The sequence below is a fragment of the Durotheca rogersii genome (genome assembly GCF_024521655.1).
Source record: "Durotheca rogersii strain YMJ 92031201 chromosome Unknown GGS23scaffold_14, whole genome shotgun sequence".
Taxonomy (NCBI): domain Eukaryota; kingdom Fungi; phylum Ascomycota; class Sordariomycetes; order Xylariales; family Xylariaceae; genus Durotheca; species Durotheca rogersii.
In genome coordinates this window covers 82994-108897 of record NW_026251245.1, presented here as the reverse complement: position 1 = coordinate 108897, position 25904 = coordinate 82994, and the positions used below count along the sequence as shown (strand labels likewise).

The following is a 25904-nucleotide window of genomic DNA, read 5'->3' as shown; positions in this document are numbered from 1 at the left end:
ATAAGATATACTCTCTTAATGTATTACGTAATACGCTACGATAGGCTTTATATCTATATAGAATAACTATAGCTCCCGTAAGTACGGGTTATGCTATACTTATTATCGAGTTTACTACCTAGCTAGATTATTATCTTTACTATTTTTACCTTAATTAAAGATTCGTTTTTATTATTAATTTCGTTATTTTCCGATTAGTATATTTATTTTAGTTATAAGCGCTTAAGTTATTTCGTTATACCGCTATAACTAAATAAATAACTTTTACGTTTTGCCTCTTTTCTCCTCTTATCTCTTATACCTTTAGGTTAGTGACTACTATATCTTTACTACTAAGGGGAATAGCTAAGATATAATAACTATATTAAATTCTCCGTCTCTCGATTAGTATAGTAATACTAATTTTATTTATCCTAGATCATCATACGTACCGTAGTCTTCGATAAAGTATATTTTTAAATAAACCTATCCAGAACTCTAGTATCGCGTACGCTTTACTCTTTCTTAATAGCTTTTCCGTTTTACGTAATAATATTTATTATATTTATTATATTTATTATATTTATTATATTTATTATATAAATCGTATATATCGTATATATCATATATATCGTATTTATTATATTTATTTTATAATATAAAGCGTTAATATATATAAACGTAAACGTTTAAATAGATTATTATATATTATATAGTTTATTTTATTATTAAGTTCTATTTAACTTTAAGTCTTTAATTTATAAGTTTAAAATAATTATATTAAAACGTATATTAATTATTTACGTATATTATTAATTAGTATCTTATATTACGTAACGTAAAGAGTAAACGTACGGGATATAGGTACGTAGATATAAACGCTATAGACGTAACCGTACGGGTACGTAGGTACGAACGTTCTAAGCGTAAGCGTGCGGGTACGTAGGTACGAACGTCCCAAACGTAAGCGTACGGGTACGTAGGTACGAACGTTCCAGACGTAGGCGTGTGGCTTCGTGTGGCTTTGTAGAGCGGCTTACGTGATTATGACCGTTTCGCCATTTTCGTGGACCAATCACCTTCGTAAGACTGTGGCCTATTTCGGACTGTGGCGCAGGTTTGATCTTAGTATATTAGATAGGCCCCCAGTTCACCCCCCCGCGGGGCATTCCATTTTGAGTCGTCGTGAGCAAGCCGGGCCGTCGCCGGAGCGGATAGCCTACTAAGACCCCTATCCAAGAAACCGCGTCCATAGAGCATTTAGGCTGCCTACCTCTATACAATGTTTTAGCAGACCAAAACACAAGCACGGGGGGTAACGTAGATAGAAAGGGGGTGGCCTCTGCGAGGTTGCCGCTAGCTCTGTAATTAACCGTCGCAATGGGATCAGGGAGGTATTCGTCACGCAGTCGCGTCACGGCGTAAACGACCTCGGTGGTAGTGATCTAGCTTGCTACTGCGAGATATGCTATAGGTACTTGTACACGTATCGAGGCAAATCTAATCCCATCCACCGCCCTTCCCGCCGAAACCCTTCTCCTCGAGCTTTCTCGGCCCCTTGTTTGGTTTCTGCTGCGCTGCTTCGTGCCGGCGCAGCTCCTCGGGAACTCTCGATATCGAACTCTTGGAGAGCATCTGCCGCAGGTCGTACATGACGTCCGAGTCCTCGTTACCCAAGAAGGTGATGGCGACACCGCTCTTTCCGGCACGACCCGTACGACCGATACGGTGAGTGTAGCTCTCGATGCTCATGGCCATATTGAAGTTGACGACCAGGGAGACGTCCGGAACGTCGATACCGCGACCAGCCAGGTCCGTCGCGACCAAGACGTCTGTGGTGCCGCCGCGCACCGACGCGAGGGCCTGCTCTCGCTGCTCCTGCGTCTTGCTACCGTGGAGCGTGACGGCCGAGAAACCCATGTGCTTGATTTCTCGGGCCACCGCATCGCAGTTGCGTTTGATGTTGACGAAGACGATGATGGGCGGCGCAAAGTCGTTAGACATGAGAATCTCCTGCAAGCGCTTCTTGCGGCGGTCCTCGCCGGGTACGAACTCGACCCGCTGCTCAACCGTGTCCACGGCCTCGCCGGCGTTGCCGATAGTGACTGTAGCCGGACGACGCAAGTATTTCTTAGCAATCTTCTCCACCGCCGTCGGCATAGTGGCCGTGTACATCATCGTTTGCCGGTATCGATCTTTGCCCCCCAGGTGACGGCTCATCAGCTGCGCGTTTTCGGCGGCATCAGAGTCCGGTTTTTCGTTGGAGACGGGAAGCGCGTCTAAAATCTTGTTGACGGGCTCCTCGAAACCCATGTCGATCATGCGATCAGCTTCATCCATGATGATATAGCAGCATTGAGACAGGACCAGGAGACGACGCTCGATACAGTCCACTAGACGACCAGGTGTGGCGACAATAATCTCGGCGCCGTTTCGCAAGGCGAACGCTTGCTCTTCCAGCGAATGACCACCAACAAGACTGACCACCGTAAATCCAAGCGGCACCGCGAACTTCTTTGCCTCCGTCTCTATCTGCTGAACCAGCTCTCTGGTCGGGGCAATGATTAGGGAGTACGGTCCATCGTTTTTCGTGATTTCGGTAAGTGGTGGCAGTTCCGAAATGTAGACGAGCAATGGCAACAGGAAGGCGGCCGTCTTTCCGGAACCGGTAACAGCCACGCCAATCAGGTCCCTGGCTTGCAGAGCGATGGGGATGGCGGCGCGCTGAACTGGCGTCGGCTCGTCGTAGCCGACTTTGCTGACGATATCCAGCAATCGTCGAGGCAAGCCCGATTCCTGCCAATTTCGCATGGGGTTCGGGATGAGCCCGCCCTTAGTCGAGATACCGAAGTCTTCCTTGAAGATACGCCAGTCTCGTTCGCGCATGTCTTCGAGCTTCTTCTCCGACCAGTGCTTCCCCAGGCCGTTGCGGTTTGCCCTCTCCTTGGCTCTCTGCATCATCTCAAGCAGCTCCTGCGCCCGCGCCGTGCCATTCTCGCGGTCGCGCTCGACCAGGGACATGGCGTACTTCCTCGCATTCTCTTCCGTCATGTCGTCGCCGAAGCCGGCCAACCTCCCCCTGCCGAAGAAGGTCGGCTCGGCCCTCTCGGCGTAGATGGGGTTGTGGTCTTGGCTGGTATCCTCTTCTGCGTCCCATTCGAAATTGAACTTCTTTTCCGTCGTCCGCCTGCGCTTCTTCTTGGCAGAAAAGGTAGACTGGTTCATCTCCGGGCCCATGTATCTAGCTCGTATCAGAGCCGCCTCGGCTTCCTCGGGTGCTGGCCTCTTCTCTCCGGCCGATGCCTTCTTGTTGCCCTTCTCTCGTCTGTCACCATGCTCGTAGCTATTAGCATCGCGGCGGTCGTTGTTAGCCTGGCGCATAGCCCTAGGACCGGTCGGCACGACGGGGCCGCGATCTCTGTCGCGATTACGGTCGGGATGACGTCTGTCGGGGCCCGGGCCGCTGACGGATCGGCTGCTAGGTGCGTTCCGAGCTTCTTGGGCTTTTCTTCTTTGCTTATCCTCCTCCTCCTTCTGCTTCTCTGCCGCTAACCGCTCGCGCTCAGCCTTGGGGATGAATCTTGGTTTGGCAGCGGCTTTGTCGGCCTCCTTCTTTTTGCGCAGGATCTCCTCGATGTCGAGGGGTTGCTTCCGCCTGGTGGCCTCGCTACCTGCGTCATTTGGCCCATTCTTGCTGCTGATGCCGTTAGTTGCGTCAGCGCTCGCCAGCGATCCCACTCGCGGTTGGATGCCCATACTCAAGCGGCGCCGATGACGGGACTAGGGCGAGGTCGTAGTTCACACGATGTGGTACGAGCCCTGGAGAATATGGTATGGAGGATGGGGGTAGGGGGATGGTGCGATGTGCCGAGAGATGGAGAGGCAGATCGCTAGGCCAGGTTCGATGGCCGGGTACGAATATTTGATCGGGCGTTAAATGCGGCGATGTGGCACGGTCCCAAGGTAGCGACGGTGATTTTGAGACGACGACGACGACGACGATGATGATGTTGTTGTTGTTGTGGGATGGTTTAAGGCTCGACGGGTAGGGGACGATAATTAATTAATTGTCGGGCGACTGGACTGGCACTGGACTACAGGCATCTTAGGAGGTACATAACATAGGTACCGCGTATGTACCTACCTACCTAGGTACCTACCCAGCCTGGGCCGCGCCTAATCGGAGAATTTTAGGTATAGAGGGCAGCCCGCGATCCCTGCCAGTCGCTTTTTGCTGCGTGCACCACTAAACTTTTGTCAGTGAAGGGTTGGCGAGAAACCCAGAGAGAGAGAGAGCCACGGCGAGGGGCTCTGCGGCATTGCGACTTCGTTCCGCGCTACGGGCCGACGGGCAAGTCGGTCGTCCACTTCTCAACTCCTACATACAATCGCGCGCCAGCACGTCCACACCGGCGGCATGGCCGTCAACATGAAATACGTCGAGCTCGCGAAGCAGCTGCACCCGCGCCTCTCGCGCTTCTTCGCCAAGTACCCCCCCTCCCAGATCCTCCCCGACTCCACGAGGACCAACACCGTCAAGGACGGCGCCACGCCGAACCCCTTCCTGCCGCACAAGCACCCCGTCACCGGCAAGTGGCAGGACCCCGAATTCTCCCTGCGGCGCCAGGCCGAGCTCGTCAAGCTCGCCCGCGAGCAGGGGGTCGAAGAGCTGCTTCCCTTCACCTCCAAGGGCACCGAGGAGCGGATACGGCACAGGGTCGAGCACGGCCTGAGGGTTCGCGGCACTGGTGTCGGCCAGTCTGTCAAGGGCCACCAGTACGAGAGGATGTTGCCTGCAAAGTACGTCGTGAACTCCCCGCGCGCCTCCTTTTTTTTTTTTGCTTTCCTCCCCCCCCCTCTCTCTCTTGGCGTCGCGCTGCTTGCCTAAGAGAAGCGTCGGCGTCTTCCCTCGATCTGAGCGCTAATCCGCAAAACCAACAGGATGGAGAAGAGGAGAGAGGCTATGCTGGGCATGCCGAGACTGGTCAGGGAATGGCGGAAGGTAAGTCTTGCCGCTCTGTTGATCGGTGGTGCTGCCTGTTTCTAACGAGAGTTGATGCGCAGACACCTCGGAGCAAGTGGAACAAATACGCAAAATAGACTCGAGAAACTGCGTTACGGCGCTATGGCACAGCGTTGCCCTCGACTTGGACTGTATGAAATCTGTATATTACGCCGTGCAAGAGAATCCAAGTCCAATTTCACGCATACCCAGACAGCGGGCCTCGTGGCTTGGATGGGCCTGCTACTCGTGGATTCTGCTGCTTGGTCTAGCATCCTCAACCCCTTGCAACTATACTCGGCGACAGGCCGATGGTATTCATAACCGGACCGCCCCTTCGGCAGGTCATTGCATCGTATCTTCGCCCATCTCTCGATGCTTCGACGACTTTTCCTCTCATAAGTCGCTCACGTGACCACGTGCCCGATCAAGCTCGCCCCTCTAAACTGGTTTTCTCCCACTAAGTGCCTAAGCTAGATACATACCTACGTAACCTACAGCTTACCCGGGTTACCTTTAAAACTTCGCACACACATATCTACATCTAGTTGAACAGCTCCTATAAGGCAACAATAGCACTTCTCACACGAAATTCCACTACCTACCAGTAGATTCCGGTTCCGAGCCAGGAGAAAAAGAAGAAAGCAGAGCAAATTTACCTCCTTGCTGGACGTCACCGATTTCACCTCCGCCCCCTCTCCTCCTCAGCCCCACACACCCATGAACCCCCCAAGGTCCCGGACGGCGGCGGAGCCGACGCTCTACGACGTCCTGGCGCTGACGCCGCGGCACCTCGAGGCGCCGCCGCATTCGGCGGGCGCGGCGGCGCAGCAGCGCGGGGTAGTGAAGCAGGCGTACCACCGCGCGCTGTTGCGGCACCACCCGGACAAGGCGACGAGCCGCCGCGGCAGCGACGGCGACGGCGGCGGCGCCGCCCCGCCCTCGACATTACCGCCGCCCTCAGCAGCCGCCGCGCCCGCGTACACCGTCGACGAGATCCAGCACGCGTACGCGGTGCTCTCGGACGCGGGGCGGCGCGGCGCGTACGACCGGGAGCTGCGCGCGGGGCGGCGGCCCCCGCTGCTGGGGGTCGCGGGAGGCGGCGGCGGCGGCCCCCACGCCGGCGGCGAGACGCTCGACCTCGACGACCTCGCGTACGACGCGGCGGCCGGGGAGTACCACCGCGGGTGCCGGTGCGGGAACGCGCGGGGGTACGCGTTCGGCGAGGCGGACCTGGAGGCGTGCGAGGACGGCGGCGGCGGCGGCGGCGGCGTGCTGCTCGTCGAGTGCCGCGACTGCAGCCTCTGGCTGCGCGTGCTGTTTGCGGCGGCCGACGACGACGACGACGACGCGGAAGATGCGGCCGAGCCGGAGGCCGAGACCCCCACAACGAGCGAGAGCGGGGCAGCGGGAGCTGGCTCCGGCTTCCGCTGGAGCTGGAGCCTCGACGCGAGCGTCTCGCTCGCCGGGGCCGCGGCCGCGGTCGCCCGGACGAGCGGCTCCCGGGCGTAGGCACGGAGCCGCGGGGTATACGCGGTGGACGGGGCACTGAGACCTCGGTGCACTTGGTTACGTACGCCTACCTCACTTATCTCCCGCGAAGCTCCCGCCGCAGAGAGACGGACAGGCGTACGGAGAAGGACGGGGCAGGGCAGGGCAGGGCAGGGCGGACAGCATGGTGACGATGTGCCAGACTTATTCCTCTACTTACCCCCCCTCTTCTCTCCTGTCCCACCTTCTACATACCTCACAACCTCGAGGCGGGCGTACCAAATACGACAAACAGAGCGGTGGATATGACCTCGTTGTCGTGTGTCGATGTGGGACACGAATACTGCGAGCTATAAAACATCCCCAAGATAGATGCTGCCACCGAACCTCGCGAGATCAGCTGGATAAGCAGCCGCCTCGATTTCCGTAACACTCCCATACCTCCTCCCCCTTACTGTTCATGTTGTTGTGGTTGGTTCTGATTTGAATCGCCACGTACCTCTGCCTGTCTGCCGTGCGATGTTACGTTAGATGTAAAAGCGACTTGTATAAAAGTATTTGCCTGCGTTACGATTTCAACCTACAGGGATACCGATTTCTATTCCCTTCTACATAACCCCCCACGCCCCCCTTCGTCGTGCATTCGCATTGTATAACTCGATGCATTAACGTGCAATAGAAAGTATGGGGTTTATTGTCCAGACAAATTTGCATTAGAGTCTAAAGGGTAAGCGTTCTGCGAAAGACCTCCCAAAAGCTCTTCTCTTTAGCCCTTGTGCCTGTAAGGAAAAGAGAACCCTCCAAAGTCTTTGTTGGTGCATTTGCCGCACGAGGAAAATAAAATAAAATCAATGCAGGAACTCGAACAGAGGGTTCTCAAGCCAAACACTCCATAGACACCTGATTCCACCCAGGCCTCCCTGTCGCCCCCTCATATATTTGGAAACTAGGTTATACGGGAGGAGGGTTTCTATTGTTTTTTGTCTTTTTTTACTCGGCAGCCTTGGGCTCCTCCGCCGGGGTGTCGGTGGCCTTCTCCGGCTCCTGGGCAGCGGCGGCAGCTGGCTCTGCGGGGGGCTCAGCCTCGGAGGAGGTCCAGAGAGTCTATTTAAATTACCGCGTTAGCGGACGTTGTCACAGGTCAATTGCGCGACAAAAAAAAAGTTTACGTACCAGGTTGTCTCGAAGGAGTTGCATGATGAGGGTCGAGTCCTTGTAGCTTTCCTCGCTGAGGGTGTCAAGTTCTGAAGAGTACGAGTTAACCCCACGTCCTGATCTTTATACCCCCCGCTCTCTGCTACACTTACCGGCGATTGCGTCATCAAATGCCTGCTTCGCGAGATGGCAAGCCTGATCGGGGGCATTAAGGATTTCGTAGTAGAATACGGAGAAGTTCAGGGCGAGGCCAAGACGGATGGGGTGTGTGGGAGGCAGCTCGGTCTGGGCGACCTCAGTGGCAGCCTTGTAGGCCTCGAGAGACTTGTCGGCCGACTCCTTTCGCCGATCACCAACGGCGAATTCGGCAAGATAACGGTGGTAGTCACCCTTCCTAGAATAGGGGTAAGCATGCTTTGCCACCGTCGCGATGTAAAGTGAAGGAGACGTACATCTTGTGATAAAAGACCTTGGACTCGCCAGACTTGGCGGACGGGATGAGGTGCTTGTCAAGCACATCTAGGATGTCATCGCAGATCTTGGCAAGCTCGGCCTCGATCTTCTGTCGGTATTCCTTGATGAGAGGAACCTGAGCCGAGCTGCCCTTGGACTCCTCCTTCTGCTCGATGGAGGTGACGATTCTCCAAGAGGCACGACGGGCGCCGATGACGTTCTTGTAAGCAACGGACAGGAGGTTGCGCTCCTCAACAGTCAGGTCGCGGTCCTCGGAGGCAACGATCTTCATGTTCTCAACCATCTCTGATGGCGGCAAAGTCAGCAGGACTACTTTGCGGGGCCTCGCGATCGGGGGGGGATCTCATCACAAACCCTCGTAGCGCTCAGCCTGCTCGGCGAGCTTGGCGAGATACACAGCGTCTTCGTGGCCCATCTTAGCGATGTGAGAAGAGAGAATCGATTAAAGGAAGGCTATTCAAGCGAATCGTATGTTAGCTGTAGTTCTCCCGAGATGACGGGTGTTGGAAACGGATTGAAGCGAGAAGTCAGATGCGGTGTGGAAGAGTAGTGACGTAGGGATCAAAAGAAACGTTGGGCGGTGGACGGCGGCTGGCACGATACTAAGGAAATCTGGAAAGGTGGAAATTGAGCCGGAACGAAGAGATTAGGGGTATTTGTGGTACTAGCCCGAAGGACGCGGCGCGTTGCCCTGCCTGGGATGTCTAAGGGAGGGCCTCGAGATATGTGACGGTGTAGAGAGCAGAGACGGGTTTCTCTCTCATCCCCTCCCCGCAGTTGGTGGGGTTTGCGCCAGCAGATGCAGCCGCAAAACGCGTGCGTGGGCGGCAGATGAGGAGGTGTCGATGCGGTCGCAATAATCAATTGAGATAAAGGAAGAGTCGCATTTGGCGGTGGATGGGCTCGCCGTCGTGTGGGAAGCAACGGGACGAGGGCTGTTCCGAGGCGGACGATGACGACAGGCGTGAGGCGGGCCTCGGGGTTGCAGGCCAAGGAACACGACCACAGGTACGAGACGAGGATTGGGGGGAGGGGAGAAGGACAAGGAGAAGATCCTCGCCGGACAGGACAACATGGCGGTTTATAAAACCTAACCTACCTCGGGGGTTGATCTCGCAGACTCGCAGCAGGGCGTCGAGAGGATAACCTGGGCGGGACGATGCACGAGGCACGGCGGAGTGAGGAAGGAGAACGAGATAGGAGGGTAGGTGGTGAGGATGGTAGAAGTAGGGGTAGCAGTGGTGTGTTGGTTGTTGATGTTTTTGGGCGGTTTAAGGGAAGTGGGAGTTTTGGGAGGAAATTTGTGTCGACGGGTGTGTGCAGTAGCGGCGGCGGCGGCACCAGCAAGTAGTAATAGTAGTAGGAAGAGGAGTAGTAGTAGTAGTAGCAGCGGCGGCGGCGGCGGCGGCAGCTTAGATAGGTAGAAGGGGTAGAGGGGAAACCTGAGGCCTGAGGTGCGAGGATGGAGAGTGGAAGGGGGCAGGCAGAGTGAAAGTGAGAGAGGAAGACGGTGGTGGCGCCCAGTGCGCATCCAACGCGGGACGTGGGGAGGGGGTCCCTCAGAATTCAGTCGTCCAGCACTCAAAATGGTCCCAATGTCCTAATTGTGGGCAGCAGTGACCTCAGTGGGACAGGGTGGGTAAGGCACGTACACGCCTTACGTTGGGCAAGTACCTAACGCAGATATATACACACGTAGGTACCTGCCTAGGTACATACCTAGGTATATGAGGTAGGTTAGGTACCTACCGATTGTATGCTGGGTTCCCAAGACAGGTAGGTATCTAGGTACCTACCTAACCTCTTGACGTCCTTAGGACAATGTGTGTACTTTCCATTTACATTACAAAATCGGGAGGGGAGGGCGGAGGGGCGTGGTACAGCCTTGTTAGGTACCTGCATCCGTGTTTGCCCGTCCTGGAGATACCCGACACACATGTACACGTATAGGCACCGTGCTGGAGCCCCCTCGGTATTACGCACCTCCCAGCAATACCGACATCTACAGGCGCCCATATGCTTAATGCACGTTATGCGTGGTATCGACCCCAAAGCCAACAGGTATGTGCCGTGTTTATACCAGGTAGCTGAATACAGGTTAATGTTTTTCACCTACGTACCCGGCTTCGGTACCCGAGGTACCGAGTCTGCCTAATCATGTACTTTCTCCGGTATCTCAGGTAGCTTCTCATGTTACATTCACATATGTAGGCGAAGTTAGGCTGGGTTAGGTACACGCACCGGTTGGCTTGGACATGTTTAGGTACCTACCTGGTACGTAATCTGCCTGCCCTGGCGGGGTTCGACCCATCGTGCGGTGTGCGGCATTAGAGTTAGATGTCTCCTCCCTGTTACTCCCACATACCTATATATATGTACAATACCTACGTCGTCTACATACATCGCCCGCGTCCATTACCTAAGTACTCGACCAAACATCCGCCGTATCTACGGTACACATGTGCCTCTCGCGGTACTGTACCTGCTTCTCTATCTGAGGTACCGTCTGCCAGCAGGTAACGTGCTGATAGCCCTAGCCTCCATAGCCACAGAGGGACAGCGAGTGGGTGACCTGGCTCCAGGTAACGAACGGGTCATTTGGGACCGTTTCCATGGGTCCATTCGAGATCATTTGATGGATGGAAACAACCCTCAGGCTTCCGGGACGGAGCTTTTAGAAAGGGTCACCGGGCCTCAAATCTTGACCTCCGGCCTCTGCAATGGATATATCCAAAGCCAAGGGCTGTGGGCTTCAAGTTCTGTTGGCCGATTTAGGTACGAAGCCTTTCAGCTAACTTGGCTATCTACCTGATGAGATACCTAGGGAACTAATGTCCCCCCCCCCTCCCCCTTTTCCGGACATGTTCCAGTTCTTGTTTTTTTCCTCGTCGTTTCTTTTCCCTATATACCTTGGGTAGGTACTCGCCTACGTCCACACCCACCTCATAGGTCCAGCCCTGTTTACGCCTATCTGAAATGAGTGGCGCCCGATCTGCCATCTCCGATATTGACGGAGATCGTGGGTTGGTTCTCTCTCCCTTGATACCTACCTCCCGCCTAACCTGCTCGCCTACCTGCGAACGGACTACTCACCTAGGCGTTCCTTGCTAAGGTCTGTGGCGATTCCAGTATATACAGGTAAGTGCCCCGATCCGGCTCCCTGCTACGTACGTACCAAACGCCGAGAGATGGCAGGGAATCCCCAAACCTAACTCTCGAAGGCAAAAACCACCTAGATGACAGACCATCATGAGGCTTGTTATGCGCATACCTGGGGGCTCATGTGCTGCTAATCTCCCCACCACCTTACCTTGGTGCAAGGGCCCATCGATACCCAAGCTCATCATCAGCAAGCAGGATATTGTGAATGATCACGCCGATGGTCCTATATCCATGGCCGAGCGAGCCTATTAGCGCCCCCTCCCTCCCTCGAGATGGACGGTAGCGTCACCTACCCGTATACCTCCTCCTTCAAGCTGACCGAAGCACGAGCCAATACACCCATGTGGTTTCCTGTCCTTCAGATATCCAGATGCGCCAAACGTAGGCCTACTTCACCAAAAGGAGCTCGCCGCGATACGACAGCAATGACTGCCTGCCTTATCCTCCGCCACCATTTCCGGGCGGTAAGGGGAAGGTGATTGGACCTACGTCAATCTCTGCAGCTCCGATAACCCGTACATTTGTGTCGTCTCGCACACGCGCGCACACTATCTAGGCCTTTCGTCCGGGACCCTGTCCCTCTGTGCACCGTATCTCGCGAGCTCTAGGACCGCCCTGGCCCAATCCATCGCCCCGAGACGTTGTAGTTGACGGATGGAAACTTCGCTGGAGAATCCTAAAGGGTACCCTGGTCAAGGGCGAGCCCGAGATTCTCAACGTCCAACGCCACAGATGACGCCTTATCGTGGTTTAAAATAGACACAACCCCTTCAGGCATACAAGAGCTACTACGTGGTCGGTAGGTAGTAATTAATTCACTCGGATGTGCCATAGACAACGTTTGGAGGCGCAATCCAAGCGCCCAGAGCCGCTATTGGTAGGCATTTATCTACCTAGGTAAGCAGGTCTCCGGAGCGGGGGAGGAATTGCTCCCTCCTCTGGAATCCAGCCTCGACAAGGCACCCAGCCTACCTGGAGATTCTCAACCATGGTCACGATAATACCTAACATACCTAGGTGTCAACTTAAATTGCACAGCCGAGCTGTGAAGGCATCGTTGCGGGTAATGACTTATAGTGAAGGACGGGCTTGCTTTGCACTAAGGGGAAGACTAGAATTCCCCAGCACCCGACCCGAATACTCCTCGGTCCAAGCCTGCCCCTCCTGATATATCCCGATAGCTGCCAATGGTGGGCGAACCTGCGGGTCCTTCACATCAGATGACCGTATTTGGGATGGCGTGGTGGACGGAGCAAATGGGCCTTTCCAGTCTCCCAGAGGCGCTTCTCTTCTTGTCTTTTTTCTTTCTCTCTTACGAGGATGTGACCAGGAGTGATTTCTGACGATGATGACGGTACTCGGCGTACACGCCTCTCTACCTTGGGTGCCTACCTAAGGTGTGTTAGGAGGTACCGAAGATAGCACTGATGAATAGATATGCATTAATGCAGCAATACATGCACGTACCTAATATACCTATATGGAGGCATGTCCGACCTAGGTACCTCTACTGAGGGCGTGCGTGAAACGTAAACACGCTGTAGGTTAGGTTAGGTACCTGTAGGTATGCCTTCCGGGGATGCTACATATGTAATGGGTATATGCATATACGTCCGACTAATGCTTATATATTCAACTAACGCAGGCCTTCCCATCTGTCCATGCATCGAACGGGCCTGATATGATGATGGATGAAGGACGCTCTGCGCCTTAGGAGAGCTCCGGTCCGTCAGGAGCCCGTGCGCTCCGTCTCCTTCCGCCGACGGACCCAGGAAAACCTCCCATCACCCATTTTCGTAGCCCCTCCAATCAAACCCCCTCCAGTCCGCTGGAAGTGCCTCATCGGTCGCCAAAACCGCCTGCATCTTCCATCGCACCACCCATTGCGCATCGAGAGACAGCTACATACCTACCTACGGACCTACACGCACACCTACGCCAGGTAGGTAAGTACCTACATTTAACTGCGCCATTCCGGATTCCTTCACATATATCCCTCCCCTCTCCCTCTATTCCGCCCGTCCGGCAGCCCTTTTTCTATATATTAATAGAGTTCTAATCATAAGCCTCCACAACCGCGAGGGGTGTGCTTCTATTAGGACCGACCTCGAATCCCCTCCAAGAGCGCATCCACCCACCTGCTCAAACCCGCGGCTACTATGTATCGCCAAACCCTGACTCGGCTCCCAACCCGCGGCCTCGCCATCGCCTCCTACCGCCGAGCATTCACCACCACCGTTCGCGCCATGGCCGAGGGCGACACCGGCGCCCCGAATAGGCTGGGCAGCTTGGGCGGCCCGAGGTACGTCTGCCCCATCTGTACATATCCACACACACGCACACGGGTAGAGAGAGGTCGTTTGTCTGCCTCTCCAGCGGGTGACAAATTACGGGGTGCGAGGGATACGGCGCGGCGGGGTAACCGAAAGCCATTGAGAGCGAAAAGAAGCGATGGGATACCACGCGAGAAGGCGCAGGGGCCGAGAGGAAGGAGAAATAAGAAGAGGACCGCGCTCTCCGACCGCCCTCCCCTATTCTCGCTCGTCCCGTCCTTGAACACATGAATATGCCCGTGATCCTCCTCCTCCCCGCGCTAATCTGACCTTGAACAAAAATAGCGACGCCTTCCACAAGCGCGAGAAGGCCAACGAAGACTACGCCATCCGCCAGCGTGAGAAGGAGAAGCTGCTCGAGCTGCGCAAGAAGCTCCGCGAGCAGCAGGAGCACCTTCAGAAGCTGTCCGACCACATGTGAGCTACCCGCCCCCCCATTCCTCTCCTCTGCGCTCTCTTCTCTCTATTCCTCTCTCCTTCCTCTTCCTCTTCCCGCCATACCCCCCCGCGCCGTCTATTCGCTAGGCGCGCGCGCATTTCGGGTGGCGGGGGAGGGGAGAGGAGGAAAAAAGAGAGGAGGTCTAAGGAAGCGAAGCTAAACCCCCTCTCTTCAGCGACGAATTGACCAAGGACGACCCCGAGAGCGAGCAAAAACAGTAAAGCTCGCTCCTCGTCCGTCCCGGCGAGCAAGCATTCCGAATCAAGAAAAGAAAAAAAAAATCTTTACATAGAAGGGATAACCGAGGCTCTCTCCGCGAGGATGGGATGCAGGAATAGTTCCGACATGGATAAGTGGGGCGAGTACGAATCGCGACGAGGCCCCGGCTCGAGGAGGAGGGTGATAGGAGAGGGGGCCTCTAGTGCGTCGACGTCTGAGGGCCGGTCAACTTGCTACTAGACGGACGAATGTGAAAACAGGTGGAAGAGAACACAAGGACAAGAGAGAACCTCTTTACAGCAACGATAGCAACGGAATCGTGTCGTCATCGTCGTCTTCTTAGTCGTCGTCCCTACTAGACTTTATCATCGCATTAACCCATTTACGCCCTGTAGTGTACATAAAAACATGCCCTCTATCGTTGCCGACGTGACACGGCCTATGAGGTCTGATTCGCACATAATGGATGCCCACCCCCGCCCCTAACTCTCTCTTCCTTTCTCTCCGTGGTCGGGATATCTCGTCCGCGTACCGCGCCTCTCGCGAGGACAAACTCGTCGTACCACGGAAGCAAGCCTACCGGGCTCCCCTTCCGTTCCCTGCCCTCCCGGCCTTTGCACCGCCTGCTTGCCCTACCAACCCCTCTCGATGGAGCGCGTGTCGCGATCTGGCATCGACCACCTACTACTACCCGCCCGATCCCGCTCGCGTGCGCTCTCACCTGCGCGACATGTAGGACCGGTAGAAGCTGTCGACGTTGTCCTGCTCGGGGCCGCCGTACTGGCTGCCCACCGTGCTGCTCGCCTTCTGCGCCGCGGCCACCTTAGCCTGCAGAGCGGCTGCGTTCGTGTCGATCCACTGCAGCTGCGACAGGTGGCCGTTGAGCACGCGGACGATCTGGCTCAGCTGCGAGGAGGAAGAGCAAGACATGTTAGCGAAAGTGAATCAGAGAGGAACCGGAGGCTTGAGAAATGAAAGGGGGAGAGCGCAGAGTTGAAAAAAAAAAAGACGGCACCAAAAGACTACGTACCGGGTCGTCAGGCTTGTTGCCCTTGCTCAGTGTGCTCGAGATGTCGTTGATCTCCTTGATCATCTTGGTGAGGTCGCGGCCCATCTCGTCGAGGCGCTCCGTGATCTTCTCGGCCAGCTTGTACGTCTTCTCGCGCTCCTGGTCCGGGCCGGCGAGCTGGTCGCGCGGCCCGACCTGCTTGCCGAACAGCGCGTCCACCTCGCCCTCGTACTTGTCCAGCCACGCCTCGAGCTCCTCCTGCTGCCCCTCGACCGCCGCCAGCTGCCGCTCCACCTCCCGGCTGCCCTTCTCCGCCTCGAACGTGTCCAGGTACAGCCGCTGGATCTTCTCCCCGTTGTCCACCAGCAGCCGGTCCCACTGCGCCACCTGCGCCGCCTGGTCCTTGAACTCCTTCTGGTACTTGGACAGGTCCGTCGCCCACCGCGTGATGATCTCGTCCATCGTCTTGTTCTTCAGCCGCGCCATCGAAGAGGTGGGGCCGGCCGTCGACGCCCCCAGCGCCGCGGCAGTGCCCGCGGCAGGTTGCGCCGCCGCACCCTGAGCGGCAGCTGAAGTGCTCGGTTTCGCGGCGCCGAACAAAGAGCTTGCACCCAAGGGGGCTGTGGTATTTGTAGTAGAACCTAAAGCAGGGGCAGCGGCGGAAGTAGTTGCCGTAGTAGTTGTACTCGACGCATTCCCAGTTGTTGCGTTAGCTGTATTACCGCCGAAGAGGCTAGTCGTAGGCTTCGATGCTTCAGCAGCCGCGGTATTAGAACCGGGGGTTCCCGATCCAAATAGAGCGCCTAGTTGGGTCTTAGCCGGCTCAGACGTAGGAGCGATGCTGGGAAGTTTATTAGAGTTCGGAAACAGAGCGCTGGATGATTGTATAGTTGCCGGAGCGGTAGTAGCGGGTGTTCCGCTCGATGTGGCTGGCGCAGTCTTCTGACCGAACAAGGAGGACGAACTTGTCGACGCTCCTGAGGTAGCACTAGCTCCCCCGAATAGAGAGGGCATGGCCGAGGGCGCATTGGCGGGCTTGGTGGGCTGTTGGCTGAAAAGGGGGCCCGCCGTAGCAGCAGGCGCTGCGCTGTCGCCCTTAGTCGCAGCGGCCTTCGCACCGAATATACTTGGGGCCGGGTTCGGTGCCTGACCAAACAGCGTGGCAGTTGGAGCGGAAGAAGATGATGGCTGGCTTGCCGTCGCACCAGCTGGCGCAGAGCTGGCAGTAGCTCCAAACAGGCTATTGGGTTGATCCTCCTTCTTCTCCCCCTGCTTAGGAGATGCGAATAGGGCTGTGGTTTGCGGTGGTGCGGTATTCCCGAAGAGGCCACTGGCGGATTTTCCTGCGGCCGACGGAGGGGCTCCGGCGGGGGTTGTCGAATTCAAGGGAAGTGTGGGTTTCGCGGGTGTCGAGAGCGTACCGGGGGCCGGGGCGTTGCTAGCTGGCGTAGCGCTGGAGCCTGTACCGCCGAAGATGCCGCTACTGCCGGCGTTCCCACCACCGAACAACCCGCTGGATGGCGTACCGGCAGCAGCTGGTGTGGAGGATTTGTTATCTTTCGCCGCAAAGAGTCCGCCCGCGGTAGCGTTCGCAGGAGTTAATGTCGGGGTAGAAGCAGTGTTTCCAAACAGGGAAGTCGATTGTGCCGGCTCCGCACCGGGGAAGATGCTGCTCTTAGTCGAAGGGGTTGTTTGGGTACCACCCCAGAGCGCTCCGGCCGGTGAAGAGGTGGTGGCTGCAGCTCCGCCGAATGATTTTGGCTTCTGATCGTCCGGCTTCGAGGCAGTATTTCCAAACATGCTACCTGGAGTTGTAGAAGTAGGCGTTGTAGTGTTGTTGCTCCCACCTAGGTTCCCAAACGTGAAGGAGCCTCCAGCACCCCCGCTGCCAAAGGTGTTAGATGTGAGAGTAGGCGTGGAGGAGCCGAACAAGCCACCACTAGCGGGTGCACCGGAGGTAGTGGCATTATTGGGCTGGCCCTCGGAGGCACCGCCGGAGAACGACATGGCGTAGCTCTGTCTATCGGAGGGGGAGGAAGGCAGAAGACGGAGGCTGGCTGCGATCTGGTTTGTGCTGGGATGGCGTGGGCAATAAGGTGTACGTAGCGGCCGGTCGAGCCAGCAGCAGCGTTAAAATGGTCCAGGCTTATCCTCCGGCCAGGATGAGGGAAGGGAGGTGTGATGACGGCGTTTCGTGGCTCGGTGATGAACGCGCAAAGCCGAGAGCGACGGCGGAAACGAGAGGGATGAACTGGCAGCCTGCAGCAAGAGAGAGAGAGAGCAAGAAACCACCAGTTAGCACAAGGGAACAGGAAAATATCGACAGGCTCGCTGGCTAATTCTGTCTGGCTGGGTAGGGATCGAGGAGTGGAGTGTCGGCATACCTAGCGATCTTTGGAGGATTGGGTTGTTTCTAACGCGTCCTATCTCCTCTCACACCGACCAGCTTGGACTTTTTATTTATAGCGGCGAGACTGGGAAGCTTCAAGACCTGAGGGTCGACGCGACTAGGCAGGGAGGTACCTGCCTTCAGCCAGGGCTGCAAAAAAAAGTTTTTAGAACTTAACTTAACTTAAGCAATTTCGAACTTAACTTAAACTTAACTTAAAAAAGGGTTTCTAGAAAAAAACTTAACTTAAACTTAACTTAACTTAAAAAACTTAAACTTAACTTAAAAACTTAAACTTTTTTTGCAACCCTGCCTTCAGCTCGATATACGGGCCAATCCATGCATGTGCTGCGTGGGCGGGTGTATCGAGTATATAAGTACCAAGAAGGTACCTACTTTACAGTATGTGTTGTTAATGTGTGGTACGTAGCTTCTAAGTATCCACCATACAGATAGACTTGTACATGGAAAGTTTTACCTCTACTACATGGAAGGTACAATATGAGTAGAATTACGCCACAACAAGGTTACGCGCACACACACCTTCCAACTATCTGAGGTGGGTGCCTTAGGTAGGAACCTCAGATACTCTTATGAATTATGAATGCATAAGATGGACAGGTACATCGATACATTTGGTACCGAGCCTAAAGGTAAAACCACGTGACCTCTCCTCTCAGCTGGCAACACCTGTTGAGGAGCGTAAGTACCTCTCTGCTCTCTCCTCTCTGCCCATCTGCCGGCCTCCACCGCCCATACCGTCGTCCTCTCGCCCTAGCCCAGCAGCGAGTCAGGCAAGTTCAGGATCAGATGTCTCCCATCCCTAACCTTCAAGCCGCCATCTCTATGTATGACTTCGTCTTTAGGGGGGAGAAGGGCGAGAAGAGACACAACTAGCAGTCTTGCACATCTTTATTCCGTAGATCCTACCGCTTCTCTCCTACATCTCCCATCTACAAACCCAATCGGCTTCCCTTACCCCTATTCTCTAACTGTTCTGTCAGGTCTCCCCTCAGAACGGAGTCTCGACGCTCGTTCCTCACCTGGGAGTCCGCGATTCCTAACTAATTTTGTATTGTGTTTTCAAACCCTGAGCTTGCCAGCCTCAGTACCAAAAGGCCCCCCGCCTCGGTAGCCTATTACTGCCTATCATGCCTGAAAGAAAAAGGTCGCTCAGCTTGGAAGCCCCAGAGAGGCGGGGTACCGAAGACCCAGGCGCCCACGAACTTGGTATGGCTTGTTGTGCATTGATGGAAGCGAGTCCCGCCCTAGGCTAATCATTATCCACTTTAGCCTCTTCCGAATCCGACGAGCACTTCTCCGATGCTCAGACATCCCCCAGGAATAGTCCCGGGTCCCTCTCCCCTGTACCGCGAACCCGGGTGGAAAAAGTGGACGACGAGCCCTCTTACGGCGAGGTCCCGGGCACCGAGGCCTACGACAAGCGGATCGAGGATGCCGAGCCCGACGAGATCGCCATCGTCGGCGGTGGACTCGCTCGCCCCGTCTCCCCGGACAGACCTTTGACACCCGGAGGCCATCCCATCCCGAAGACGGTGGTCGAGGAATCGGTGGACCCGCCTGGGTCTGCGCATCATAACTATCACGGAAGTATCCACGAAGCCGACGCCTCTCCAGACGTTGTTTATAAGCCGGACGATACTGGCGAGACACACCCGATACCTTCCCCGCTAGACACCAGCAAGGAAGTAACTGGTACGGCAGCCAAGTCCTCCTAAGCTACCCAGTGCGATTGACCCTGCCCTTCGTAGATGACACCGCCGCCACCCCGTCATTAAAGTCTCCGTCGTTCCACCGGCGGAGGAAATCATCCACAGCGAAGTCAACGGACGCCTTGGGTGGGGATAACGCTGGGAACGACGATGATGACTTTGGCGACGATTTTGACGAGTTTGAAGAGGGTGACGATGACGCCGATTTCGGTGACTTCGACGATGGCTTTCAGACAGCTGAGACAGAAGGGTCGGCTCCCCAGCCGGCCCCTCAGTCTCAAGTCGCAATACCCTCCTTTGTATGTTTAGAGCCCTCGTTAGCTAGTAGCCGAGCATCGTATGCTAATCGCTGTACTGCCCCTCTCCCCTCACCAGCCAATATTGGATCTTGAGTCCGAAGACCTCCAAGCAGCTATAGAACCCTACTTAGACGCCCTATTCTCCCCCGACGTCCAGGAAATTCCGCCTCTGCCGTCGCCTCCGAAGGAAAATCCCATCTTCTTCAACCCCAGAAGCGCCTCCCTCTGGTCGCAACTGGCCGCTCCGCCGCCCCTCCAACCCCCGGACTGGATCCGGTCCCGGATACGGCGCCTGTTCCTCGTCTCGCTCGGCGTCCCCGTGGATCTGGACGAGATCCTGCCGGCGTCGAAGCAGAAGAAGCTTGTGCTGCCGTCGATCCACCGCGTGACATCGAGCGGGTCACTGCGGTCGACATCGAGGACGCGGAAGGCGGCGGGGGGCGCGAACGGCTCGTCGGTGTCGGTCGATTCCCAGGGTAAAGAAGGGGAGGGGGAGGAAAGGAAAACGCGGTCCGCGTCGGCACGGCGGAGGAAAGGCGCAGGCGAGGAGCTGGAGCTCGACCTCGTGTCAGCACGGCAGCTGTGCGCGACGACGGAGGAGGCGCTCGCGGGGATGACGGACGCCGAAATCCGGCAGCACGTACAGCGGCTCGAGGACATGGAGACGCGGGCGCGCGAGGTGCTCGCGTACTGGCAGAAGCGCGCCGACGAGAAGATCGGCGACCGCGAGGCTTTCGAGGGCGTCATCGAGAACCTCGTCAAGCACGCGCGCAAGACGAGGAAGTGACACGGTGGGAGGGGAGCAAGGGGGGAGAAAGGGGGAATACGAAGAGGGGATAGAAAGGAAGGGAAGGGACAGCGGAATAATAAGGACCCTCCTTAGAGAGTACAAGAATAGGAAAACCCGACGAGCGTGTGAATGCAAGCGAATCGAATGCGGATACCCTCGAACCGGCCTGGGCCTTTTGAAGACCGCGCTCACTTACTCCGCGGGGTACGAGGGGGCAGCGTCCGTCTCATTTCCGGCCCCCTGCTGCGCTACGTGACATGCCACGCGCGCGGCATCTTGTTGTAAATGCAGCGGTGCTACGAGAAGACGAGGACCTTGTGCAGAGGGAGTCGCATCGTCGAGGGGACTATGGTTGGCGAGACGCGGGGAGGGGGTGGGAGGATTATGTGGCATGGTCCTATCGCTACGTCGTCTACGCTTACAGTCAGGGGTTGCTGCTACGGCGGAGGCGCGGAGGTACGTTCATATGTCGCACGAGCTCACGGGTAATCCCGAGGCTACTCTCCGCGAGGGATGTCCGTCACGCAGTTGACTTTACACCCGCTGCGTGCTAGTTTGGCTACGGTAAGCAGCCGGGTTGATTTCGTTTGGCGTCATATTCATATCTCACTAGGTGCGGAGAGGCCGGTGAGGAGAGGAGCGGAGGCAAGTAGGCTGAGAATGGCGGAGCGAGGGACTTACGGCGGATCGACTTAGCAGCAGTGTATAATGGCAACGACTACGCCTCTTATCTACGCTTATGCTCCCTCTTCTCGCTTCCCTTCCCCGTAGCCCAATCGAAGCCGAGCCAACGTACGATTTTACCCCCCGAGACCTCATCGACGACGACCTTCCTTTCTAACCTCGATACGTCTTTGAGGAGTTGGGCATTCTCCCAGGTCGGTATCCCGATAGCGTAACCCTTACCACCTCGCGTAAGGACCCGTTTTCCCACACCCTTTTGTACGCCCGATCTAATGCCCATCTACTACGGCCAATCGATTTGCTCCGCTTGTTCTTGCGTCTAGGCTGGTCCGATGCCTGACGTTCATGATTCGGTTGGCTCTACTGTGACACCACTGCACATAATTTGTCAGCTATGGGGAGCTCGTATTGCAACGGGTAGGGAAAAAACTCACGCTGTGATGGTGGCCCATCCGATGAGACGCCAATGCTTCTCGATTCGTCGGCTGAGGGCGATCTTTTCTCCCAGGTTGGTGCAGGCCGGGCTGGTCAGCGACAACTTCGCCGCGTCTTGCTTGATGGCAGCGACTTTGGCGCCGGTTGAGGTGGAACCGATGTTCACCATGAGCACTTCGTTCTTGGCCAGCTTCGCCACCTTGGCCTGCTTACCGTCCGCCGTCCGGACGCCTAGCAGCCGCTTCAGGAGATAGAAGTTGACCTCTATCTCGCTGTAGATGGCAGGGAGGCGGCCCTTGAGGCCGAGGACGAACCCGACGAGACGATCGGCTCGGCAGAGCGTGGGGTCAATTCTCGTACCGACACCGATGAGACCTCCGGGGACGGCGTATTTGAGGTCGTTGAATTCCGAATTTAGAGACACGATACGACTGCAAATCGGTTTGCATTGGAGAGCACCCTTGTCGTCTCGAGTCACAATGCCGGGTCTGATCTCGATCTCGTCGCCCAACCTTAACACGCCGTGTAGGATACTGCCGCCCGCAACACCGCCCTTCAGCTCTTCGATCTCGGCACCAGGCTTGTTGACGTCGAAGGATCGAATGACCATCATGTGTGGCTCTTGGGTGAAGTCTCGGGGCGGGACCGGGATCGTGTTAACGATAGCCTCGTTAATGGCGTCAATATTGAATTTAAGCTGGGCGGAGATGGGGATGATGGGCGACTTGGCAGCGGGTGTGCCTCGGACGAATTTTAGGATGGACTGGTAATGTTGCTGAGCAGCTTCCTCCCGCATAAGGTCCACCTTGTTCTGCAAGATGATGATCTTGTCCAGCTTCATGATTTCGATGGCCGCCAGATGCTCCGAAGTCTGAGGCTGCGGGACAGATTCGTTGCCGGCGATGAGCAGTAGGGCAGCGTCCATGACCGCAGCGCCAGAAAGCATAGTGCTCATGAGAATATCGTGACCGGGGCAGTCGACGAAACTAAAGCTGTCAGGACCACAGGCTATATTCCGACGCCTGAGCGGACTTACGAGACGTGACGCAGTAATCTGTACGTGCCGCTGCATCCCTCGCGCTCGCACGGGGGGTCCACCTCCTTCTCGCTCTTGTAACTCCGGTAGCATCCCGGCCGGGGGCATTCGGGGTTGTCGCACTTGTAGATTTTGGCATTCGCATATCCTAACTTGATGGTAATGTTACGGATCAGCTCGTTCTTGAAACGGACCGTCTGGACGCCGGAGATGGCCTTGACCACGGTGGACTTTCCGTGGGCGACGTGGCCGATGGTGCCGATGTTTATGGTTGCTTGCCGCGCGATGATTTCGGGGGTGAGCGGAGTGAGCGAGCTGAGATCGAGGTCCTTCGCATCCGTCTGTGGGGGGAGAGGCGGCCGTTCGACCGGGACCGGAGGGGCCACGGGAGCCTTCTTCAGGGCCGACTTGAGCGGCTTCTGGTCAAGCTCCTCGGGAGCGTCATCGGGACCATCGCCGAGAAGTGACTCGTTACCAGAGTCGGATTCGGACCCGATATCATTGCCGAACTTGTCAGGCGCAGACATTATGTGGTGGGAGTGTGCGTGTGCGTGAAGCAATAGATTCGGAATGAAGATATAACGAGCCTCTGCCTCTCTCGGCTGACGTTTCTTCCGTTTTCTTATCCGTCTCTGTTTTTTCGGGTTGGCTCTGTGTAGCTATACCGGTGTCTCTGCGTGTCTCTACTGGCGAGTCTGGAGAAGTGGCTTACAGGCGGCCCGGAAATACTCTGGGAGTCGTGACGTTCCCTATAGGAGTCGAGTATTGGTTGGGTTTTTTTGGCTCGAAAAGTGTGTATGACTCTTTCCGTTCACTGATAAGATAAGAAACGAGGGGCAAAAGCTACCCCCGTTACCTAATCCGAGCATAGAGCGGTCAGCGAGGGCAGAAACACCTGCAGGTATCTAAATTGCTGACATAATTTTAGGATCCCGTGACGCAAAATAACGCATTAACGGGGTAATACTATCTTATATCTACATTGCCTCGTTATATCCATCGATGAATAACTCATCTAAATTATGATGCCCTGCCCTCCTTAGCTGCTCGAACATTTCTTCGTCCTCAATCAAAACGAGACGACCCTGATACCTCCTCTCATTGCTACTCCAATCTAAATAGACGCTTGCTCTAAGTCTGCGTGCCCATCTTCTCGCACGAGTAATTCGTCCAAAAAATTGCTAACAATGGATCGTCTAACGCTACCAGCTACCACGTTTCCCTGTGGCTCTGCCGCTCTCGGCATCGTTGACGATGGCGATGGAACAGCCGAGCGTCGAGTACCCGCGGGTGCGGCATCAATGGACCCCAAGACAAGAGAAGAAACACCCAAAATTAGCCGTGTCTACGGGCCATTTACCCTGTGATGACGATCATTCCAGGACCCGCGACATAAAGCTGGTACAGTCTTGGAGAGCCTCTTCTCACTACCTACGGGGGTTCCCGTGCCTCTCCAGTAAAGATTCCAGACTAGATGCGTAGCAAGCGTGCTCCGTCTTCTCACGCCTTAAATCTCACCTTCACATGGCGAGACTCCAGGAAGCGGGTGCAGTGCATAATAAACAAGGCTGCCTGCCCATTGACACGATAAAATCCCATCACAACTGCTGGTAATCTTCCATATGGAGCTGTATATGCAGCCCTACTACGGCTCTTCGTGTAATGTGGGTTGCGTGGCGTGGCTCATTAGCTGTGTTCTCGCACCGCGGACGACATCGTGCCCATATTAACGAAGGGCACCGTGGCCTAGGGGGACTTGTGCTAGCATGGCGTCTAGACTGTTCAAATGTCAGCTGTCCCACGACACAGAAGAGCAGAATGACTGTGTTCGATGCAACCCATCCTCTATACCGAGGTGAGTGTAGCCTCGTTACCCGGCCGCGGAGCACAAGAGCACTAAAAATAGTCTCCAGTATCTCGCCGTCCGAGCGAGCAAGGCTATTGAGCCCGGGCATTAGTGTACTGCGTAGTAGTAGCAAAGCTGACATACCGTTGTCTGGTGGGATACCTACCATTGCTGCCATCTAGCCCATCCTCGGCATACCCATCCAGGGATTGGCACTGGTGCGAATGTAGCCTCCGTCTCCGTCCGTGCGGCCTATCACGAAGGGTCCCGGCAAGGAGGAGGGGGGAAGGGTTCTGGCGTTGCATTGATCGCAACCCGCCTTCGTAGCAGTACATACCTACGTACAACGACACTAGCTTTTCGAGGATGTCCGAGTGCGCTGTTGGGCGGTTCGATTCTTCGCCAGAGCGGAGGCAATTTGTCACCATCACCTTGCTGTTCCGTTCGTCGAGGTTGCGGGCGACAATTTTCACGTCACGGTTTCTTTGGCGGGTATGCCAGCGAGAAGAAGAAGAATAAGCGTCGCACCATCCGGTCGTCTACCACACGCGCGCGTAGTGTCGGCGATGGCACAGTCAAAAGGAGGACAATATGTACCTACTCGACCACGAGGGATAATGAGCGATAATCGGGAAAGTCGACGAGCCCTGGCAGGTCCCAAGTCCGAACAAGGCCGGGCGGTTCACATCCTTCAATGTGGCTCTGGGGTTTACCGCCCAGGCACAACCTGATCCATGCAGTCTTGTGAGCGGCATCACGCCTCTCCGCAGTCTGATTGGTAGCATGTTCCAAGCTCGCAGCTGGCACGGTTATCGATGGGGTTCCGTCTGCCTATCAAATCGGTAGATCGTCGACAGGGGTTCACGAGGGCGCCTAAGGAGATTCGCGCCGGCTGGTCCCATGCGCCCAACCACAACGGAGTCTCCCCTCGTCTTTGCGCTGGACCGGGAAGGCCCCTGATCCCTACCAAGTCTTGTCCTCGACCTCATTCGCAAGTGATCCGCCCAATAACCGGCCAGCTCGACACCCAAGAGGAAGTCGGTTGCAACGACAGGCTGTTGGCTAGCGAGAAATTTGCGAAGCAGACATGTCGTTGATGGTGTGCCGGTGTACCTGTCGGCTGGTAGACGAAGGCAGGCGTTCCGGCCGGACAGGCATCTTACGATTATCTCCAAGCTTGTACTTCCTAGGGGGCTGGAGGGGAGGGAAGTATAGTCGGCTTAGGGAAATGCCCGCGGACGAAGCCCCCGGCCCCCTCCTCCCCCGTGTACTTCGCTGCTCTCTCTTCCGCTTTCCCTCTCTCGCCCTCACTCGCTCACTCACTCGCTTACTCACTCGCATTCTTCCTCTTTCTACTATCTCTCTCTCGGGCTTCATCTTCCTCCCCTTGCGTTTCCAGTTTGTATAGGAAGATTGGGTGTCTGAGATT

At 55.8% G+C, this 25904-nt stretch overlaps 8 protein-coding genes across 8 annotated transcripts; 4 read left to right on the top strand and 4 right to left on the bottom strand.

Moving 5' to 3' along the window:
* Positions 1-1120: 1120 nt before the first annotated feature.
* Positions 1121-4048, bottom strand: GGS23DRAFT_572665 (DEAD-domain-containing protein). The gene has a single exon (XM_051516638.1). It carries the CDS (start codon positions 3733-3735, stop codon positions 1480-1482), a length of 2256 nt encoding a protein of 751 aa, XP_051370807.1. The 5' UTR covers positions 3736-4048; the 3' UTR covers positions 1121-1479.
* A 348-nt stretch (positions 4049-4396) lies between these two features.
* On the top strand, positions 4397-5079 carry GGS23DRAFT_597720 (uncharacterized protein; the record flags this gene model as incomplete). The annotated part of the gene is made up of 3 exons (XM_051518664.1): positions 4397-4779; positions 4921-4981; positions 5044-5079. The coding sequence occupies 3 exons, from the start codon at positions 4397-4399 to the stop codon at positions 5077-5079; spliced, it is 480 nt and encodes a 159-aa protein (XP_051370806.1).
* Positions 5080-5478: 399 nt separating this feature from the next.
* GGS23DRAFT_104693 (uncharacterized protein) lies at positions 5479-6574 on the top strand. The gene has a single exon (XM_051510952.1). The coding sequence runs from the start codon at positions 5702-5704 to the stop codon at positions 6491-6493; it is 792 nt and encodes a 263-aa protein (XP_051370805.1). The 5' UTR covers positions 5479-5701; the 3' UTR covers positions 6494-6574.
* An 888-nt stretch (positions 6575-7462) lies between these two features.
* On the bottom strand, positions 7463-8516 carry GGS23DRAFT_605751 (14-3-3 protein 7; the record flags this gene model as incomplete). The annotated part of the gene is made up of 5 exons (XM_051519808.1): positions 7463-7576; positions 7646-7716; positions 7780-8021; positions 8080-8386; positions 8456-8516. The coding sequence occupies 5 exons, from the start codon at positions 8514-8516 to the stop codon at positions 7463-7465; spliced, it is 795 nt and encodes a 264-aa protein (XP_051370804.1).
* A 4436-nt stretch (positions 8517-12952) lies between these two features.
* Positions 12953-14737, top strand: GGS23DRAFT_572650 (mitochondrial ATPase inhibitor, IATP-domain-containing protein). Its single transcript, XM_051516637.1, has 4 exons — positions 12953-13209; positions 13363-13565; positions 13882-14013; positions 14211-14737. Exons 2-4 carry the CDS (start codon positions 13423-13425, stop codon positions 14254-14256), a joined length of 321 nt encoding a protein of 106 aa, XP_051370803.1. The 5' UTR covers positions 12953-13209; positions 13363-13422; the 3' UTR covers positions 14257-14737.
* A 234-nt stretch (positions 14738-14971) lies between these two features.
* GGS23DRAFT_597716 (Nsp1-like C-terminal region-domain-containing protein) lies at positions 14972-17270 on the bottom strand (the record flags this gene model as incomplete). The annotated part of the gene is made up of 2 exons (XM_051518663.1): positions 14972-15160; positions 15285-17270. The coding sequence occupies 2 exons, from the start codon at positions 17268-17270 to the stop codon at positions 14972-14974; spliced, it is 2175 nt and encodes a 724-aa protein (XP_051370802.1).
* Positions 17271-18803: 1533 nt separating this feature from the next.
* On the top strand, positions 18804-20471 carry GGS23DRAFT_605749 (uncharacterized protein; the record flags this gene model as incomplete). Its single annotated transcript, XM_051519807.1, has 4 exons — positions 18804-18882; positions 18946-19368; positions 19425-19684; positions 19761-20471. The coding sequence occupies 4 exons, from the start codon at positions 18804-18806 to the stop codon at positions 20469-20471; spliced, it is 1473 nt and encodes a 490-aa protein (XP_051370801.1).
* Positions 20472-21501: 1030 nt separating this feature from the next.
* GGS23DRAFT_597714 (eukaryotic translation initiation factor 2 subunit gamma) lies at positions 21502-23156 on the bottom strand (the record flags this gene model as incomplete). The annotated part of the gene is made up of 3 exons (XM_051518662.1): positions 21502-21532; positions 21593-22579; positions 22630-23156. 3 exons carry the CDS (start codon positions 23154-23156, stop codon positions 21502-21504), a joined length of 1545 nt encoding a protein of 514 aa, XP_051370800.1.
* Between the last annotated feature and the right edge of the window lie 2748 nt (positions 23157-25904).